Source organism: Balaenoptera musculus, chromosome 10 (genome assembly GCF_009873245.2).
Source record: "Balaenoptera musculus isolate JJ_BM4_2016_0621 chromosome 10, mBalMus1.pri.v3, whole genome shotgun sequence".
Classification (NCBI taxonomy): Eukaryota; Metazoa; Chordata; class Mammalia; order Artiodactyla; family Balaenopteridae; genus Balaenoptera; species Balaenoptera musculus.
The window spans coordinates 18,560,814-18,583,545 of NC_045794.1; the positions used below are offsets into that span (position 1 = coordinate 18,560,814).

A 22,732-nucleotide genomic window follows, 5' to 3' on the forward strand; every position below is an offset into this window, starting at 1 on the left:
AGAAAATCATCCCAAAACTTTAACTATTCATTGTTCCATACAACATATTTAATAAAACAAATTTATAGTAATTAAAAGTGATGTATTCACATACTGAACAACCACATTATCTATGTTAATCTGTAGAAATATGGAATCTGCATTTCTTAACCCCAAAGACATTGGCCAGTGATAAAAATCATCTCAGAAAATAAATATATTAATATACTAAAGAATTATTTTTAATATAACATCAATAAAATTTTTTCTAGAAAATTACCTATTTTCCTTTACATATTATAACTTTAATATAAAATCAGAAATGATTTCATCATTCAATGGATATTTCCAAATAGATTATTTCTAATATAATATTGGAAGACAAAACAAAAATATTTATAGAATTATTCCAAATTAAAAGTAATTATTCATAAATGAATTACTCTGATACCTTAAATATATTTTGGATTGAAATTATAGTATTATAGATACATGACCAAAACTAGTTTATAAAAATAAGTTATAAGTACATGGAAGCATGATAATAAAATCATATTAACAGTGTAAGAATAAAGAATGTTGAGTGACTCTTACCCTCTGTTCCAAAGCTGACTGAGTCTGTTGTCTTAAAAGAGCTTTAAAGGGCCCCCCTTCTTTTCCAGCACTACCACTTCCCATTCCTACAGAACATCAGTACATAAATAACAACCAAAAAACAACTAGAGAAACAGACAGTTTAATTGCATTCATCTTCATAAATATCATGAGTCAAAATCTGTTAAAAACAATCCAAACATTTAAAGTATTTGTGATGGCAACTAAGCACATATTTTACTTTTTTTATTCACAAAGTTTTCTTTAGAAGCAAGATGCCAAAGTCCTACTGATCACAGCAAGCTTTGGACTTAATTTGTTCTAAAAATCATTTATAAAATTATATTAAGGTGATAAATTTTTATATAATATTCAATTTTAAAAGTTGAATCTTCTAATAAAAAATAATCAATATAATACCAATTATTTATACCATGCTAACAATTTAAGAGTACTAAAAGAAATGAGAAAATTAAATGTTTGTTTAAAAGTAAATATACAGAGAGAAAAAGCACTAATTGGGCTTATTTAAAATATTCCAAAATTCTCTAAAGAGCATGAATTTCAGGCAATTTTGAAATACAGTCAATCTATTTTCTGATAATTTCCCATTCCTAAACATAACATTCATGACAAAACAGTATTAATATTCATATCATAGTTTTCAACACTTGTTTGCAAAAATTAACATAGTTTTTTTAAAAAACCAGAGACATATAATAGACACCTCACAAATGTACACAGTCATGGATGAAAGAATTACATTTCCCAAGCTCTTAGATGTATTTTTTTAAAGGCTTAATTTTAAATTTCTTTCCCTATCTTAGTTTATTCTTTTGATAATACTAATAGACCAATTATGGTCAAAGAATTATAGAAAGCAGGGGACAGGTGAGAAGCCAGTACTCTACAAACTAGAGTTAATAGTTTAGTCCCACCTTTTAAAACTGAAGATACATGCAGGCAGATTTACTACGATGACTTAAAAAAGGAACTAATTTACTTTTATATTTTTAGCTGTTCTTGGATAAGGAAACAAAAGTTAGCATGTGTATAGTCCCATTCTGTTCTTTAAAAATAAAAAAGAAATGTATTTTTCTTGTAGTAACCTAAACATAATTTTTAGAGACTATACAATACTAAACACAGAAATGAAACTAAGATCTTTATATGAAGCATATTGAAAGCCATAAAATAAAACGTAATTTTGTAGAGATAAATGAAATATCAGAAAATAGAGCAGAATAACTTGAAAATTAATGCAATGGACAGAAAAAAAAGGAAAATGAAAGAATACCACCAAAATGAGACTTAAACTGATTCAAACAGAATAATTTACTAATGTAACCATATGGTTTAGCAACATGATGGTATAGGTCCAACATGAATGGAGTTGGTGTGAAGGGAAAGAAAGTAAAGCATCTAAAACAGAAACTCTGGTAATGAGAATCCAATAATTATTGGAAATATGCAGATCTATGTGTCCTTAGACACATAATTTTTTAATACATAAAATTCTTTTAGCAGAATATTCATAATTATCCATCAAGTAATCCTCAATCATGTCCTCATAATAATTCTAACCATTAAACTCTGCCAATAAGAAAAATAAGAAGTACATCCTGTGTAAAACACCCAATACTTCTATATGGTATGAAATAATTAATTTTTTTCAAAGATGATTTAAAATAAAGGGATTAAAAAGCTGACATAATATGATCCTACCAGAAGCAGCCAGGAACAGCTCTTCACTGAAAGAAACACTTTTCCTCAGAACTGGGCTGACAAGGCTAGAAGGATGAGGGGGAAGGCTAGATTCCGAGAGGAGAAGACAGGACTTTTTAAGATGAAGGGAACCACAAGAGAGAGAGGGGGAGCTGGGACACAGGTAAATCCTAGCCCCCTGTGGGTAAGGTGCTGTGGAGGAAAGTAGCAGAGAAAAGTTGCAGGTTCAGAAGATGACCAGAAAATGCAGGATAAGGAAAGCAATGATGAAGCAAAACATAACAGTAGAAATGAACTGTAAAATGCATACACAAATCAAGTAAGCATATGAAGTCATCAGCAAGATCATCTATTCAACATAATATAAATAAAAGGCAGAGTCTAAAACCCAACAAAACCTTTACAAACTCTGCCCTCATTAAAATTTTTTAAATCACTAACATAGGATTTTATGCCATTCTAATTACTTTTAGCTGACTTTCCTGCCATTTTTTGCTTAAGACTGTGTAAAGCTAAAATGTACCACATTTTTTAAAGCCAGAAATTTGTTGTCTCAAATATAAAAACTTATTTAAAGTGGTCAAAGTATAGTTCTTCAAATGTTATTAACTAAAACATACCACTTATGAGTATTTGAATACCCATTCAAAAAAAATCAACACTTGCTACCACATTAAGCAGATAGTCGCCATTATTAAGTTTAAATAAATAAAATATTAACTTTTTTCTGTCCATCTTTGAGATGTACATTAATGATTTTCTTTTTCCTCTAAAATTTTAAATACACAAGTCCTATCACAGTACTGTTTATATTTACAAAGATTTGAGCACCTAAGAGCCAAAGAAATACCCTCTGGATCACAAAAAACATACATGGCAAAAAGCCTGACCAAAAAAAGTAAAAACTGGCTTGAGTCAGGTGTCACATCAATATCCTAACACCAGCATTCTAAAATTCCACTCCTACTAGTTGAATACTTGAAAAAAAAAAAATGAAAATAAAACCTTGTAAAATGTCAAAAATTAGACTCTACAAAAATATTTAAATCAATATGAAATTTTTAAAAAACCCATCTGAAGACCCATCCGAAGGTGGGTGAGAGCTTTAACTACAAACAGAAAAACAACTTTCTCAGTCTAAGTTTTATTAACTTTATTCCGTTCTCTTTTTGGCTCTCTAATTTACCTATAATAAATCAATCATAAACAACTAATCTATCATGAAATACATGCTGAACTACAGCTCTAGAAATTTTAGAACATTCATAATTTTGCCACTTTAAATCTCCATGAGAAATAGGAATGCTCCTCAGGAGTATTCAAAGATTTTTTTGGGACCCATGATAAGGCCAAACAACTAAAAACTGTTAATATCCTATAAATATGCAACTGAGGTACTGAATAGTTATAGGAAAACAAAATGATTAATTTAGCAACAGCTTATAAATATTGAAATACATGAGAATAATACCTCTTTTGTAAGTTAATTTTTAAAAACTAAAAATTTGGAGCTAGAAAATAAAATGCAAAAAAGTTTTCATTGATAGTACAATTGATTGCCTACTAGAAAGCTAAGGGAAGAGAAGTCTCGTTCAGTTAATTTATTACTTGGCAATCTTCTTTAGACTTGGCTTTTCTGGAGAATGAAAAAAAAGAAACAGAAAGACCAAGGAAATACTTTCAAAATGTGTCTGTAGTATGGCAAAAAAAAGTAAGATAAGAAATACTGAAAAGTGACCTGGAATACACAAATAAACAACCAGTGGACAAAGCCTCAAAAATATTTTAAGAAAACTTACTCTTCAAATGCTATCCTAGGTCTTTATTGTTTTCATTGTTATGAATTACAAGGCCAGAATCTCAGTCTTTATTTAAAAACAAAACAAAACAAAAAAACCCACTTCACTACAATTTCAATGGTTCAGTTTTTATGACAGAAATACGGTGAAGATGCCATATTCCAAAGCATCCATTACTATCAAATATCACATTATTTTAAGTTGTTATTTATAATTATACATGTAAAAATAAAGCAAGTATTTTCAAAGAATTAGGTGTTAATAATTATCTTCTTTACATTTTGTGACTATATTTATAAAAATAGGTATTATGTCTATAGGATTTTTTAAAATGCCCTTTCTTTACTTTGGAAGTAGTGCTGGTTCTTTTCATTGTTTTCATAAAATCTGGGGTCATTTTCTAAATCTCTTGTCTAACACAAAAATAAAGTTATTAAAGATGATAAATTAAAAATAATGCAAATAAACTAGGCAAAATGTTTTCATCAATCTGGCAAGGAAACTCCCAGACAAAAATGCTATTTGCAAAAATTGCAAACTATTAACTTTTAAATGTTTTATTTATTTTTTATTTTTCTTAAGAATAATAATTCAATGATTTAAATAAGCTAATTCTATTTTAAGGAGTAAGAAACTAATTTGATTTTTTAATCAGTTTTTATCATAAAACATATTCACAAAAACTCAGAGATTAACAAAATACAGATAGGAGAGGGAAAAATTATAAATTTCATACACTGGCAAATATGCAAGAATAAGTAAAGCAAAAATGCTATTTTCTAACCTACAGAGTAAGACTAGCAAAACCAAATATTTTAAATAATAAGCTAATAAACAGATATATGTACTCCAAAATAACCATATCAGCTATAAGATTTTTTTCATAATAAAATCTTAGAATTAAATTCCAAAATAGAAACAATGAATTCAAAAATGCTTATACTGCATGAGGAATTGGATTGCAAGCTACTAGTGTTACTTTCTATCCAAATGCTTTACGATGTTATTCCTCTTAATTTGAGCATGAAATGGAAAATGACTACATGCAAAAATAAACCCTGGCCTTCTTATCTACACTATGATTAAATCAACAAAATGTCACTCTCTGAACAGGATAACTTCTGAACTACACAAAATTTTCACATTTTAATTGTAGTAACTGAAAATGATCAGTATTCACATTATCTTTTAACTTAAATGCCAAAAACAGGAAGAAAGGCTTGGATGGAAAGCTAGTAAGGAACATAAACAAATCTGGGAAAAAAAGAAAAAGAGAAAAAGTGAGTGGAAGTGCCTTACCAGTTTTGGGTGTCAAACTCAAATCTGTGTCAGAAGAAGAGGACTGTCGACTGTAGGACTTGGAAGGTGAAAAGGAATAAGTTTGGTTTTTCAGAGGGGTTGAGGGTCCTGATGAGTGAGTGTTGGGATTGGGATCTTCATTGAAGGGAATCCTGCCAGAAGAAGGTGGAGAAATATTAAGTAATCATGTGCCACAGGACTTGACGGAGGCAGCATGATCTAAACACCAGGAAAGTACTGGGGCAGGGCCAGCAGTCATTTCTTAAGTGTGGAGCTGGGTATGAGGCCAAAGACATCCAATTGCTGTTTAACCATTCATCATTCTCCAGATAAGTAATTATCTGCATTGAAACAGTTAATAAGCCAAGTAAAAAAGCCAAAAAGCATGAAATGGCAGACTAAGGGGGTAAAAAAACATTAAAAGAAATAAACAAAAAGAATAAATACATGAATAAAAATATTTTCAAACAAACAATGCTTTTTTAAATTACAAAAGAAAAAATGATGACTGCAAATGGTGTGTGTAAATATTCACAATATTTTTTATATTTGCACACACAGGTATCTTGAAAAGAAAAACATGTTTCCTTATCCTATAGCATCAAGAGTGCCACAGCTAAAAACACAGCAGAGTGGAAAATCAATATAGGCTACACAGAAACATTGCATTTTATGCAGAAGAGTCGCTTACCTGTTTTCCAACAGCTCTCTTCCACAGAATGAAACAGACCCTACTGTAACAAGTTTTGTATATAAAGAAAATAAGCAAATCAGAAGCTTTGGCAGCTATTTCACTTAGAGTCCAATCATCAATTTTATTTCTAACCAACTGCAGAAATAATGGCAAAAACACATACTGGAGGATTCTCCTAAAAACTCACAGTATACATATACAAGATAGGGTTCTTAGAGGATCTATGGAAGAGACTTTGGAAGCTGGAAGAACACTTTCACTTCCATGTAGTTAGAGCCTCTGCGGCGGCTAAATACAGGATTTCTTCAGTGCCGCTGGACTACGAGTGAGAAAAGGAGGAAGCAAAGACTCGTGGTACCTGCCTACGCTACCTGCCTGCCTGCCCTCTGCAGCCACTCTGCCCGTGGCCTGCTTCCCCAGCTCTGGAGTCTGAGCAGTCTCGTACCAGTATAGATGAGAGTGGGAACAGACACAGAGAAGTTCTGAGTAAGTCGTGAGCCAGTAGCAGTGTGAATTGGGCTGTTGTGAGTCGAGCGGCATCCATGGCTTGGAGGATGAACCAGCGGAGACCTGAGGGAATTTGTGGTCAAAGTGGAAGAAAAGAAAACAATACATACAAGAGATAGCAAAGTTATGTTAAAATAATTTCAAAGGAGCTTTTAGTTAGGGTAGAGGAATTATTTTTTAATCCCTAGCATGCACAAAACAAGTTGAGATAAAAAAGAGCTAAATATTAATTTGTTAAGAAATAGTTACAAAGAATCAGATTAACAAATTAGGAATGTGAATAAGAAAAATCGCAAGCAGAACTGCCAGTGGAATTAAATAAGAAAAAGATTAAAATTTGGATTTTCAGTTACTTTAAAATGTTTGCTATTATTTTGATCACCACAGAGCTTACTAAACAATATTTCAGGAAGAAAACACACATAAAAATGAAAAGCCAAATATGATGTTCTTATACTACTTTGAGAGTGAGATATGAATAACTGCTGATATAATTAATTATATTTTTCTACAAAGGAAGTTTAACTAACAGAACTGTTTCTGTCTAGCATATCAAGACAGAGTTACATAAGAATATGAAAAATGACAGCATAAAGAGAAATGAGTGAATTGAATGAATGAGTAGATCCAATTATTCCATATTTCAGCACCCCAAGTATATAGCTTAAAACCATGTTACACTGGGGACAAAACAAAGCAAAGGGACACCACTTTAAAAAAAAAAAAACATTAAGCAATATAATGACTTTTATGTAGCTTTCAAACAGAATAGATTATTAAACTTAAACAGAATTTAGTTAAACTACATTCTAAATTGAAATTGTGTTAAGATATCAACTAATATCCTGCAATAGATCACATCTATGCACGTGTAAAGGATACTTAGACCAGATACACAGATATATATTCATCTACAGCACTTAAAATTTTCACAAAGAAATTCAGCTGAAAGAGCATAGTTATAGTGGATGGGGAAAAAAAGGTATATTATATAATTAAGAATCCTGGACTTCATATTAGCAACTATTTCATTGTGCAATGCCTTCCCTTACACACAATGAGGGGAAATGAATTAAGTGACTACACTCTGAAAAACTACCATACTCCCATATTTTAGAATTCAAATTAAAAGTAATCGAGAGCCCAACTTTTCCTGGCCTTTTTTCCTTTTCCGCTGCCCAGTGAACATTCCCAATAATCACAATTTATCAAGATCCAAACATGAGTTTTCGTTAACTGGCAATAATGGTCTTTTAAAGACCATCTACTTTCTGAAAATATCACTGCTTTTACTATAGGACATATGTTTCTGCTTTTGTTGCTAATTTAAATTTTTAAAGTGTTTGATAAAAATCAAATATCTCATTGGTGACCAATTTCTACACAAGCAACTGGGTGAGGTTTTATTTTTGTTTTTTCTTTCTCTGTTGAAGTAAGTGACTAATGGAGTTAAAAAGTCTAAGAATCAGTGCCGTACAGAGGAGAAACTATGACTAATGTCTCCTAGAAAGTACTTTTTTTTTAAAGTAGAGAATCAATAAACCATATTTAAATGCACTTTCTACCATCAAGATAGTTCAGCTAGGAAACACCAAAGAGCTTTATACTCCGTAATACACTAAATACCTAAAAGGAAAACACAAACTGATGGAGCAGAACACACCATTAATAAAAGTAAAATAAAATGAACATCATTAAATGTTCAAATTATGACATCAAATTAAAATCCAAGCACAATGGAGAGAGCGTCACCATAATGTATTCTTTGAGTCCTAATTCATATCACTCTCCTTGCATGAAAGGTTGCCTTACAAGAATACCCTAGTGGTATTTCTAACGTTAAATCTATTCAGGCAAGAACATAATCCAAACTACCTTTATCAAATCCCTGTCTAGAATCAACAATGTTAAAATTAAATACCAAAATAATTATAATCAGGTGACTCATAAAACAATTTTAAACTAGCGCCCGAATTGATTCATTAACAAAAATACAAAGAAGCTGGTTGAAATAAAGCAGCCTGAGGTTTTTGTTTTTGTTTTTTTAAATAACATGACTTATGCAGTAAGATGCCATTAGAAAATCTTAATGAAGCCACTTAAATTCTTCATGGTGTGAATAGCTGACAATTTAAGGCAAATGGCTACAAAATTAGAAAAAGAAAACTCAGACAAGCTCAGATTTACATTAATGGAGCTCTTCCTGAATGAAGGCGAAATGTATTCCCCTACCATCCATATATCACTTTAAGGGACCAACAGGTACTGCAGCTTTCTTTCCACTAAGTAATTCAGTGAAAAGAGGAAAACTTCAAACATCACAGTTGCAAAGGCCAGGCCCCTTCAGGCAGTACAGATAAAGCTGGAGGGTGGCAGAAGGAAGAGGGACCCAGGTCTTTACTTAAATTTGCTACGGAAAGAGAAAAAAAATCTAAATCCCTCAAAAAGTTATACCTGCAATCTGACTTCACCTGTAGCAGAAAGCAGTTCATATCTTTTTTAAGACAGATTTTAAATGGAAGATAAAGCAAATTCACTCAATAAATCATTTAAAACAATTATTTCACTTATCAATGTATTTCCAAATAAAATTAGGCAATGTATGTAATACTGTGCTCCCTCTCATGACTAAAATTTAACCCAAATAACTAAAGGCCAGCAGAAAGGAATAATTAAACAAAAAGAAAAAGTTGAGATAAAGAATCTCACTTTTACATAGACTGTTTGAAAAAACAAATTGTGATTGCTTTCTAGGCAACCTCTCTTGACTACTGCTGAAATGGGAACCATTTTGGGTTTTCTGACTACAGAACTCTGACCTCCTGATGACAAAAGACAGAGGTCAGCATACTATACAGTACAGGCCAAATCCATCCTGCCATCTGTTTCAAAAATAAGTAAGTTTTATTGGAACAAAGACACACTCATTCATTTGCATACTATTGACGGCTGCTTTCATGCAACATCTGCAGAGTTGAGTCCTTGCTATTTCCATTCTGGTCATTTACCAAAAAAGTTTGTTGACCCTTGATCTAGAAGAATCTCTAGAGCAATGGTTCTCAATGGAAGTGCTATTGGCATTTAGTATGGAACAAGTCTCTGTTGTACAGAGTTGTCCCTAGCTGTGCGGGACAGTCAGCATTTCTGGTCCCCAAAAGAATCATCCCCCTCACCCCAGGCATTATGACAGAAAATTTTCATTTCAAGCATTCTTTGTTGATAGCACCACCACCACCATGTTGAGAATCTCTGCCTTAGGCACAAATTATGACACATTAGCCAAATGGAGCCAACAGAAGTGTTCTGTTGGATCACAAATACTTTTTAAAAAAGTGTTAAGAGTTTAAATTCCTTTAGATCAAGATCGGCAAACTCGTTTTTTCTTTTTTTGGTTAACAAACATAAAAACTATATGGCCAGTGCTTGAAATATTAACTATCTGGCCTTTCACAGAAAAAGTTTGCCAACATCTGTTTTATGCAGTCCCCAGTATTCTCCATTATACCCAACTGTTTTATTTATATAAACTGCTTGGCCTCTGTAGACACTGGAGTTTGAGACCCCTGCAAAGGTCAATCTTTCCTGCTTTCTATACTGTGTTGCGAATAATTGGCACAATCGGATTATCAGATATAGGGTATTAAGCATTCCCCAGACAACAAGTAAAATTCTTCAGAATGCATAAACATTCGTTTTGTGCTTTAGATATACAGTGTCTAAAGATGTGGAACAAGTTTAATTTTACATTACTTAATTTGAATTTCATGACAGTATAAATAAAATATTAGGTATATCTAAATAGTTTTAAGCTTCAAATTTTGATAGTCATCTCTGATAAGAAAACTGCTGCAGGAAAAAATGTATGTTGAACAATTCTACTAAAATGTTTCAAATCAAATGAAAATATGTAGGCAAAAGATAAAAAGCTCCATAAGAACAATTCATCGATTCATACTTACTCCTTCATTTCTTTGGACGGGGAATTACATGCAGGAAGGAATGCTGCTGGGCTACTTAATTTATCCAGTGTACACGCTGTTCCTATGGCTCGTACCACTAACCCAGATTCGCCTTCCAGATCAAAACACTGTAAGTACCCAACAACTGCATTTCCTCTCATTTCAAGTACTTTCAAGCCAATCTTCCTCTGCAGTTCACCTACGAAAAAAGGAAGAAAACACAGTCGGCCTCTTATCTGCATGTTGCATAATACAAAGCTGGACATGGTGGTAAGAGGAAAGAGTCCAGAAAATCATAGATTATTTAATATATTAAGTGTAACATTATGTTAAATATAAATATAACATTTTTATGTATTTATAAATATTAAATATAATTAACATGTTAATATAAGTATAAATATTTCTATTTTCTATTTAAATACATATATTTATTATAAATATAACATTTGTACTTATTAAATATAAATATAACATATTTATTATCTGATATATCTGTGTGAGAGTGTGTGGGTGTGTATGTATGTATGCGTGAGTGTACATATACACTCACGCATACGTACATAATAAATACAAACTTTAGATGGAAATAAGTTCTTCAAAGGAAAATAAAGTAATGGGGTAAGAGTGGCAGGGGAGTAGGGGTAAAAGGAGGTACAAGTTGTCAGAGAAGGACTATGAAAAGGCAACATTTAAACAAAACACCTTAGAGAGATTACCTAAGCTCTGACTACAAATACACACTCCAAGGAGGAAAACTAGAACTCAGTGTCCTACCTCCTTGTTCAGGGCACTTTCCACTATGCCACTTCATAAGCACAATTTCCTTTTACTACTTAGTTAAGAAGTAACTATAAGCTTCTGATTCAGATTTCGTCTTGTTATAAGATGGCAATGCGTGCCATCTGATGCATGAACATGTGTTCAGGAGGACAGGACCAGGGATAGGGAATCAGTCAGTTAACAATTCATAGTCTTCATTGTAAAGTTTTAGTAGCATGTCAAAAGGAAGTGAAGAATTTTGGAGGATTAAGTCAATCAGCCATGAAGTTATTATTATTATTTTTTAAATACCTGACATTAAAGAAATGAGTCTCTGTCTGGCCTCATTTGATGCCCTTGGTGTGCGAATTCGATCAATCCATTGATATTCTGGGTCTTCGTTGACCACAAGTTCTTCTACAAATCCGTGAATTATTACAGCTCTATAGCACTTTGGAATAGATGTCGCTGTTAAAAAAATTATCTATTATGCTTCTATTTATCACAAGGCTAAATTTAACTTTTTAAAAATGTACAACTAAGTTCTCACCTTTTGGATGCATAGTACAAGAACATCTTTTACTGTGATAACCTCAATGCAATCATAATAATACTTTCAATCAAACAGTCTTCTAAGTTCCACTTTATTCTTAGAAATAATCATTTTCCTTCATGAGGCCTCTTGTCTTTCTCAAGCAAGCATAGTAGATATAAACTGTATTTTTATAATTTAGAAAACAGCTACAGACCATCTTAAATAGCGTTCAATACAAAGTGTAAAAAAGTCAAAATTAAAGTGAGCTAGCTGATATTACATAAAAAATCAGAAAGCAGATAATGAATACCAAAACACTCTAATTATTGGAAACCCTTTGAAAAAGTTCTGCACACCACTTACTGCAGCCTTAAAAACCAAACCATTACCTTTCTGACATAATCTGAGAAGTCATACAGGCCTGTAGTTTCTAATAATCCATGGTTATAAGGCCAATTGGTTCAGTAGTCACTGTACTACTTAACAGACTCATTCAATACATAGAACAACAAACGTCACTGGATTTATTAAAAAGGGGAGAATGTGAGAACATCTATACCAAACTATATTCATGCCTTGAAACTAACTCAACTACCTAGGAGTTTTCAACCCTATTAGTCCAGGCTGGCTATGAATTGCCCAGCTCTGTTGAATTGTGACCCATATTTCATGGCATCCGCAGGGCTCCATACCTGTAGATGCTTATGTCACTGTGGACAGGACCACAGTGCCGCCTCTAGTGCTCCACTCCTATCTTTCAGCATCCTATACCAGCATAAAATGCCACTGGCTTTTTCTTTTTTTGACAGTTATTCAAAGCTTAATTATAGTCAGATCTTTTACACACTTGACAAAAGTAATTTGTTCTGACTTTTGAAAGAAATGTAATAGGCAATAAAATATTAACCTTTATAAAGTAAGACAAATACGTGAAAATTATTTTAACCTTTTGTTGACCTACTGGTACAAGAGTAAAACCTACATTAGATGAGTAGCTTGCAATCTTCTCTATAAATTACTGTTCAGTAATTATGTTTTTTAAATAATTCTGCTTTTTAAAGCCATTTGAGACTTCTGTAAGATATACACGTCCATCCACCACAAATGGCTCCACGTCTGTATTGCCTGGTTTTGAAGAGCCCATTTGAATGAAGTCTGAATACGCCACACGTGTAGCCTCATCAAATTTGTTTCCCCAATGTAGACATTAATGGGATTTGTTTTCATTGGCTGAGAAAGTGTGACAAGTCCTCTCCCTCTATGTTGTCGCTAACCTCTGACAACCGGCTGACATCAAAGTAGCATAGGCTACTGTTCAGATACAGTGTATCACCTGTTTCACATCACAATGTTTTATATTATGCAGACACATACCTAGTTTAACAATGCAGTGATTTTCTTTCAACATGTGGCCTAAATGAATTGTGGACTCTTTCTGTATAGGTCCGTTTGGGTTTATTCCCTTCATTGTTGGGTTTTGAGTTAGGACTGTAGCAAATGCACAGTTCACCTACAAATGTACACTTTGCATTCCCATATCTAATTTCTCTAAGGATGAATTATTTGTTGCATTGCAGGAAAAAAAATTCCACCTTTATTTTCAATCTTGTTTCTAGTCATTCTTAAGTACTTCAGAGCTGTAATCTTACGTAGTGCTTTAACAATCAATTCTCCACCTCAGACCCAATATCACTAAACATAAGGTTTATGTAAATACTGTCTCATTAATATATGGATTCTTCTTTAAAAATTCTGAAAAAGGTCCCAAAATCTTCACCTGTTCCTCTTTCTACTGGAGTTAAGTGACTGTAACCAGCAATGATTAATGGGATTCCTTCTCATCACGCTCTTGCGGGCAGAGGCTGGCACAGAGACTCGAGAAGGGGGCATGTGGGGAACAGCCAGAGGCAGCCTCCCTGTGGGCCACAGTGTCACTGTCATGATGACCGCATGCACACACATGCCCCACTGGATTTTTCTAAAAAAATCTTTCTATGAACTTGTGAAAAATTAGATATCATTTACTTTAAAATCAGATGAACAGTTCCCAGAGCTACAGTAATTACTTCTGAAAAATTCGCAATTTTCTCTTTGGCATTAAGACCAAGGTATAATAGGTTTTCCATTAGACTTCTGAAACATTAATTTGATTTCCCATTTAACAATTATTAAATTTCCTGTCAAATGAGTAATAAAATATTTTTACTTACTGCAAAAGAATTTGACTCCACATGACGACTGCCTAAATCGATTTAAATCATTGAAGAGGTCTACTTTGACAACTACATTGATTTCCCCACGGATACCTATAATTTCAAAAGGAAAAACAAGTTTCTACCTTAAGAAAATAAAGTATAATTAAATAATCAGGCAAATAACTAATGATTTAAAAATAACATATCATAACAGCAATGCTAACTTTGTTTCCTAATTATTTTCATTCTATAGATGCTCTAATTTATTTAAGTAAATCCTGTTTTCCAATTTATTTTACCATTTTAAACATCAATAAATAATAGAGAATATGAATAATGTCACAATACACATAAATCTCATCAAACATCTTATCTTCTTATACTAAACTACTATCAATGGAATTGCCAGGTCAAAAATGTAAAATAGACAGAAAAATGCAAGACTGTAGGCAGAAGCATCTGCCAGTTCCTTATGCCCATAATGGTCCATCTGCCATTTTAAAGAGATGACGTATTTTTAGGCTAGTGGTTCCCAGACTTTTTGATTGCAGGACCCCTCTACAATCTCAAAAATTATTGATCTCAAAGAGTCTTTCTCTATGTGGGTCAAAACCTTCAATATTTACCATATTATAAATTTAAATTGAGAATTTAGACAAATATTTACTTATTACTTCATTTAAAGTAGTAGTAAATCGATTTATGTCAAAATAAACATTTTTTATAAAAATAACTAATTTGAAAAACAAAAATATTTTAGTGATAAGAGTGGCATTACATTACATTTTTGCCAATCTCTATAGTGTGTAGCTTAATGAAATAGTTAGATTCTAATTTCTGCTCTACATTCAATGTGTGGTAACATCATACATCATAAAACCTCTGAAAACTCCATTGCACAACTTGTAAGAAAGTGAGACTAAAAATGGCAAATGACATATAAGTATTGTCCTGAAAACAGTTCTCATCTCACTTCACAGAGCCTGTGAAAGTATCTCATGGACCCACAGATGTCCCCAGACCATACTTTGAGAACTTTGCTTTAGGCAACGAAAAGCCTTTGAAGAATTTTCTTTCCTTTCAAGAATTTCTAAGCAGAAAAGTTTCAAGATTATTCATTTTAAAATGTGTTTTAGAAACACAGTAGCAATATTAGATGATTTTCAAATGATGCATTTGCTTACTATATTGTACAGATTTCGCAGGCATTATTTCAAATTATGGTCAGAAAAGTTACAATCCTACCAACAATACACACCACCACATGTCTACTAAAAGAGAAGACATCTTTGGAAGATACGTATTTTAAAAATACCAGGCACAGCACAAAAGTCTTTAAGGATAAATTAAAAGACTGTGACTTATTTTCTTAAAATGAACTGCTTACCATGAATGGTATCATAAATTGGAAACCATCCTGAGATGACCGTTGCAGCCTCACTGTAGAGTAAAGGATCAATGTCAATGTACACTTTACCAATGGCATCATTTGCACTATATGTATCATGGTCAAGAACTGTGATCTGGAGAGGTTCATCTTGTAAATCTTCATCATCCACCTAAAAAAGTATATCTTAAAAATTAAATCTTATAATTTAAAAATCTTCACTACCATAAATGTATACATATACCAAATGTAAAAGATTACTTATTTCCAGGAAAAAAAATCTTACAGATTTATCTCTAAGCAAAGGTAGAGAGATTAGTCATTAGGGAAATGCAAATCAAAACCGATTAGATAACACCTCACATCTACATTCTTTGTATTAAACTGGTCATCAAGTCTGGTGAAGTCAACCTCCGAAACCTAAATACCTTCTTCAGGTGGTTTAAATATGAGACAGTTCAAAGTAAAAGAATGCAGATGGTCCTTAGCCATAGGAAGTCAAACTCACCTCATTCATAATAAAAATGCACATTAAAATTATACTGTGAATACCACTTCAGACCTACTAGGATGGGTTACATTTTTTTAAAAAATAAAATAAAATAACAAGTATTGACAAGGATATGGAAAAACCAAAACTCTCATAGATGCTGGTAGGAATGTAAGATGGTGCAACCACTGTGGAAAAGTTTGGCAGTTCCTTAAAAAGCTAAACACAGAAATTACCATGTGACTCAGCCATTCCACTTCTAGGTATAGACCCAAAAGAACTGAAAACAGGGAGTCAAACAGATACTGGTACACCAATGTTCACTGCAGCATTATTCACCACAGCCAAAAGGCAGAAACAAACCCAAGTGTGCATCAACAGATAGATAAACAAAATATGGTATATTCATACAATGGAATATTATTCGGCCATAAAAAGGAATGAAATTCTGATACATGCTACACAACATGGATGAACCTTGAAAACATTATGCTAAGTGAAAGACGCCATACACCAGAGGACAAATACTTATGATTCTACTTATATTAAATGCTTATATAGGCAAATTCAGAGTCAGAAAGTAGATTAGAGGTTACAAGAGGCTGGAGAGAGGAGGGCATGGGGAGTCGTTGCTGAATGAATATTTTCTCTTTGGAGTGATGAAAAAATTTTGGAAATAGTGGTGATGGTTGCACAACATTGTATGCATGTGAATGCAATTAATGCTACTGTATTGTACACTTAAAAATGGCTGGGCTTCCCTGGTGGTGCAGTGGTTGAGAATCTGCCTGCCAATGCAGGGGACACGGGTTCGAGCCCGGGTCTGGGAGGATCCCACGTGCCGCGGAGCAGCTGGGCCCGTGAGCCACAATTACTGAGCCTGCGCGTCTGGAGCCTGTGCTCCGCAACAGGAGAGGCCGCGACGGTGAGAGGCCCGCGCACCGCGATGAAGAGTGGTCCCCGCTTGCCACAACTAGAGAAAGCCCTCGCACAGAAACGAAGACCCAACACAGCCATAAAAATAAAATAAAATAAAAATAAATAAATTAAAAAAAAAAAAAAAGGCTAAAATGGCAATATTTATGATATGTATTTTTATCACAATTCAAAAAAATGTTTAATCTGTACATTATTCTTAAGTGATTTTTGGTATATGCTAAAATCCAGAGAAAATTACTATATAATAATATAATACCTTTTTAATCTGGGTTCTCCTATTCATATACGATATTTTCTGAACTGTAACATAATTTTTTGAAAACTCAATATTCTTAGGAAATATTTTTATGGTGTAGGAAAACTACTATACCTGAAATAAAACGTAGTCCAATCATTCCTGGGAAAAAAGGGTCACCTCAAAAATACACATGCAAAAATGCTGACATTTAAAAACTTACCTCAAATTTAAACCATTCTGAGTTCCACTGAGGGTTGAGGGACTTGAGATACACATCTGTTTTAAAGGTGGTATTACCAAATTTTACCTAAAAACAAGTAAGAACAGTTCAAATAAAAATATTAAAAAAGTGAATAAAATTAAAATTTAACATCAGCTAAACAACAGGAGGATTAACCATGCAGGGGAAAAAAGACAACTGTCCCCTGAGACAAAACGAAAGAAAGTATGGATGGGTCCAAGCAAGTTTATAAACTACACCTGCAACAAGAGATCACCCACTGTTCTGCTTGACTAGCTCTACAGGGAAATTAAAATCAGACCATTATGTCAGCGTGGAGAAAGTAATCACATGGCCTTCACTAAACAGGAGCTCAGACAAAAGGGGAAAGTCTTAAGGGTGGAGGACCAGCAAAATATAATCAGAAGGTAGAAAGGACAGCTGACTCTTACCATCTCATCAAGGGAATCCAGAACTACAGCCCATTATTATAAGAACTTAGTAACATATCCTCATATTTTCTCACTTCCTCAGTATTTGTTACTTTTTAAATCCTTACCTGTGCATACACAGTGATCAGCAATAAACTATGGTCATTAAGGGTTTTATGTTTCTATCTTCAGGGACAATAAAAGGGGTTGGAATGGGGAGACTACCTTTTCATAGCCAGTCTTGGCAGACACTAAATCAAAATGCAAACGTAAATAAGAAAAAAAGGAAGAAGGCAGAAAGGAGGCTAAATCCCTGGGACTTGCTTCTAAGAAAGAATGGAGATTGTGAAACCTCAGGCTGGACTTGAGAAGCGGTCAGGAAGCTTAAGAGCAAAACAGTTAAGAAACTACTTCCTAGATTGTCTCACCTTTCCTAAATTTGATCTCTCTAAGCTCTTCCCTAATTCTATCAGTTATCACCATGAAGTATCTTTTCTAACCTCAAAATTCACTACAGGTTTATCCCGATACCCAGTAAAGAGTTTTGCATGTTGTAGACACTTAGGAAATGCTGGTTCAATCAGATAATCTATGAAATCTCCTTTCCTTCTTGACCTACAACCCTACAATTGGTATTATAATACTTGTAGATATTAATGTTTAATCAGTCCAGAAAATGTTCTAAAAGCAAAATACCCAAACCTATAGTTATTATCTTCTGTACATTTTTCTAGTTATTTTATCATGCAATTTGAATTATCAAGGAATGATACCAACCATTTGGTACTTAGGCAGTTTGGTCAGAGGGTTGAAAAGGTTTAAGAAATTACGTAAAAATAATGAGTTCCTGCATGGTAAGGAATACGATAAAGTCAAAGATAAATAAGAAACTGAGAAAAAGGATTTGCCAAATATGTCACAAACAGCTAATTTCTTCAATTTCTAACAAGTTCCTACAAAGCAATAAGAAAAAGATCAACAAACCAACCAAACAAAGGAAATTCAAAGAAATGGAAATATAGATGTCTTTTAAGTATATCAAGAGCTGAAAACCTCATTCATACTAAGAGAAATCAAACTAAACCGACATTTTTACTACTCAGGTTGGCAAAGATCAAAAAGTTTGAAAACACAGTGTGAATGAGGCACTCTCATACTCTGTTGCTGTGAATGCAAATTAGAACAATCTTCACAAAGTGCAGTCTGACAACACTTATCAAAATTTTAAGTGCCTACACCCTTTATGTTCATACATAGGTGCACAATGACATATATAAGCAGCATTACAGTAGCAAAAGATTGGAAATAACCTAGAAGTCCATCAATCAGGAACTGGCTAAATTAAGTATGGGAAAGCCACACAATGCAGTGCTATACAGAAGATGGAAGCAGGTCTCCGTGCACTAGGATGGATGGAACAGTGTCCAAGATACATCCCTCTACTGCAGGGCAGTGTGTACGGCATTCGTTGTGGAGGGAAAGAAACGACAAAACGTTATAAGGCATATGATATATGCCTACATATGCACAGATTATTTCTGGAAGGATATACAACAAATGTTAACAGCGGCCACTAAACGAAACAAGACAGATCGGTTAAAGGAAAGGCGATGAGAGGCTGACTCATCCTGTACCTTTTGAATTTGGAGCCATGCACATATATTACCTATTTTTTAAATGGATTATTTAAAATTCAAAAACATCAAAAATTAAAATAAAATTCAAATGGCAAAAACTGTTTTGATTCAGTTATAAAATTCTGGATTCACTGCCGGGAATTTATCCTGAAGTACATTCACATATGGCCCCTTCCCAAAAGATACACAAAAACCTAGTGACAACAAGAAGATGACTAAATAAATCACATGCTCCCTACTAAAGAATGGAGTTGATTACATGTACTGTCAGGGGACGATGTCAATGGCATAATAACTGAAAAAACCAAGTAGTAGAATATAAAAAGTATGATTACATTTGTTTTCAAAAATATGATATGTAAAAGTTTTTTGTTTTTTTTAAAGCAGGGGAGAAGGAGTAGATGAATACATGCCAAAGAAGTGACAGCAATTATCTCTGAAGAAGGGACTGATAAGGGTGTAGACAACACAGTATAGTGTTGTAAGTAAGAAGTAAGGGGCTTTCAAGTTTTACATGAGTATTTGAATCTTTTCTAACAGGAGCTATTCATGTACAGTCATCCCTCAGTACCCACGGGTATTGGTTCCAGGACTCCTCCCACCCACCCCCCCACCCCACAGATACCCAAATCTGTGGATGCTCAAGTCCCTCATATAAAATGGCACAGTACCTGCACATAACCTATGCACAACCCCCCATACACTTTAAATCATCTCTTCAGTACCTAACACAATGTAAATGCTATGTAAACAGTTGTAAATTCCATGTGAATACTACGTAAATAGCGGCCACACACAACAAATTCCAGTTTTGCTTTTTGGAACTTTCTGGAATTTTTTTCCAAATATTTCCTACCTGCAGTTGGTTGAATCCGAGGAAGTGGAACCCAGGGATACGAAGGGCCAACTGTATTACTTGCATAATTTTTTTTTTTTTTACTTTTAAATCACAAATGTTAAAGAAATGAAACAAGGAAAAAGAAACCTGGGAAGAAATCTGCTCATTTACTTATCTAGTTTTCATTACATTTCAATATTCAAAATATCAAAGAAATACTTATCGTTTAATTTACCTAAATACTGCTTTATTTGAAGTAAAATGTCGTTAGGATTCATAAAAGCATTCAAAACCATTCAAAAGCCAAATGTACTTAAGGATTTTGGCTCAATTGCCAAAAGCAGCGTATCATTTCTTAAGCTATGATTTCAGAGCCCTCTTCAGTTTTGTCCCATTATAATGTAGTGCTATACTGTGATTTTTTTTTTTTTTTTTTGGTCAACTGTCCGTTCTAGATATAATAAAAATCTGACAGTCCCCACACTATACTAAACAAACAAGCAAAAGACAAGATTTTAGAAGAAGAAAAAGGCTAGAGTGCATGTTCTGCCAACATTGTGGTGATTCCCCTTCTACTAAAGAAGAATCAGAGTTCATTTGGCCTTATTTAATTGGAAGGAGATTTTATTATTCAGCAATTAAATGAATGCCTTACAATTTAAAGAACATCAGGGATTTTAACAAGATTCCCTAGTAAGGTAAACACATTCTCTTTCCCCACTCATTAGCTATATTACCTTGAGAAAGTTATTTAACCTGTTATTTAAAGCTGCTTCCTCCTCTGAAAAGGGGAGTTGCTGTAAGCATTAAACAGGATAATGTATGTAGAGACTTAGCAAAATGTCTGGTAGAAAATGCTCATTAAATATTAATTTCTTTTCCTATCCCTGTTCCCTCAAAGGCTCCTGGATAAACAAAATGATAATGTAGTTTAGCGGAACAGTTTATAACATGCACATTAATATTGGGATATATTTTGATTAATACTCCCCTTGTACAGAATCCCATCCTGTTCATCCTGGAGATTCCCACAATAATCATCCTTAAGTACTACTTGGTCTTCACTGGCTTCCTAAACTCCTCACATCATGTATAGTAGAAATTCCCTCAACCCCAACGCAATCAGGACCAATATCTGATTACTCAATCAAATAATCTGGTTAGATCAGATAATCATTAAAAATGATACAAACAGTAAACATTTTCAAATAAAACATATAAATAAATATTCATTCCTCTATCTTTTATCGTAAGACTGAAGCCTCTTCTTTGAGTAAGGGTCCACTGTTGACAGTTCTGTGTCATCTTTTTTGCATAAACCACACTCATAACATATCATCTGTGTTTGCCAGTCTGGGTTTCTTTAAAATGTGGTAAAACTTAAAATCACTGGTAAAATAACTATGGATAGAGAATCCTAGATTCTTTACAATCTTCATCTAATTCAAGAGCAATTTTTAGCAACTGTATCCATAATGCTTTACACAGCATTATCAACTTCATTATCCCACTTATTTCACTGATTTGTATAAGATTTAAATAAATAACAATAACAAATAGTGTTGGCATAAATAGGTTAGGGAATAAACGCAACTGCCTCTTAGTAAAGCATATCAGCCAACTGATGGGAGAAGCAGGCACAATGGAGTATAATCTAACCGTATGGGGTATTCAAGAATGTGTTTACGGCAGAAATGCAGAGCACTGGGCACTGTAACGAGGCAGTTAGCAGAAACTGGTTAAGAGAGCATCTGCTGTACAGACTTCTCCCCATCGTTTTCAGACCACTTAGTAATCAGCATCCTCTCTACCCAGCCAAATTTTATTTCCCACTTCTATTTAACAAGAACCCTCCCTTCAATTACATGTGCTATATTCCCTCCTTTTGCTTTTATCGTTTATCCTCTTCATCCAAAAAATGCCCCCTTTTCCTCTCTGCCTATGGAAATGGCACCACCTTTCAAGCCCAGCACAAAGATTTCTCATCACCAGCTCGGGCTTCATTATGTCCCTTTCCTATGAGCTTATATGGTACTTAGAGTCCATATCACAAAATTTATCCCTTTATTATATTGTAATCCTTCATTATCCCCTTTTTCCTGCATTAATCTTTCCCTTTCTGCTGGGTTATTCCTACTAGCACACAAGTATGTTCTAATATCTTCCAACTTATTTTTTTTTAAGTACTAAAAGCTGCATACTCCCCCCAAATACCACACTATTTCTCCTCTCCCTTCACAGCCATATTTCCTGAAACAATTGCCTATTCATGCCTCTCCTACTTCCTTACTCCCGTGTACTTTAACCCTCTAAATCACTACAGTATGGGCTTCCGCCCTTGTCACTCCTCAAGCCAGGACCCTTAACATCCTTATGTTGTCCAATCCAGTGATTTCTCTGTCCCCTTACTTGACCTCTCAGTGCCATTTGACAGTTGAGGACTTCCTCTTTCTAGAAACTTCCTCTCTTGCCTTCTGAGACATTACTTTCTAGATTTTTCTCCC

The 22,732-nt window shown here is 33.7% G+C and overlaps 1 protein-coding gene and 1 pseudogene across 19 annotated transcripts in view; both read right to left on the reverse strand.

Annotated features, from left to right (window-relative positions):
* The window catches only part of C2CD5 (C2 calcium dependent domain containing 5), an 82,655-nt gene that overhangs the window by 54,525 nt on the left and 5,398 nt on the right, over positions 1-22,732 (reverse strand). For 8 of the 19 annotated variants that reach the window (XM_036865203.1, XM_036865214.1, XM_036865207.1 and 5 more), the window contains exons 3-9: positions 17,323-17,409; positions 15,436-15,607; positions 14,064-14,159; positions 11,631-11,786; positions 10,557-10,755; positions 6,536-6,660; positions 574-659 (exon numbers count right to left, since the gene is read on the reverse strand). In XM_036865203.1, coding sequence (XP_036721098.1) covers positions 574-659; positions 6,536-6,660; positions 10,557-10,755; positions 11,631-11,786; positions 14,064-14,159; positions 15,436-15,607; positions 17,323-17,409 — 921 coding nt within the window. Of the gene's footprint in view, positions 1-573; positions 660-2,298; positions 2,491-5,396; positions 5,549-6,535; positions 6,661-10,556; positions 10,756-11,630; positions 11,787-14,063; positions 14,160-15,435; positions 15,608-17,322; positions 17,410-22,732 lie in introns of those variants that run through there. The other 11 variants (XM_036865209.1, XM_036865202.1, XM_036865204.1 and 8 more) reach the window with 3 other exon arrangements.
* LOC118901946 lies at positions 12,869-13,979 on the reverse strand (annotated as a pseudogene).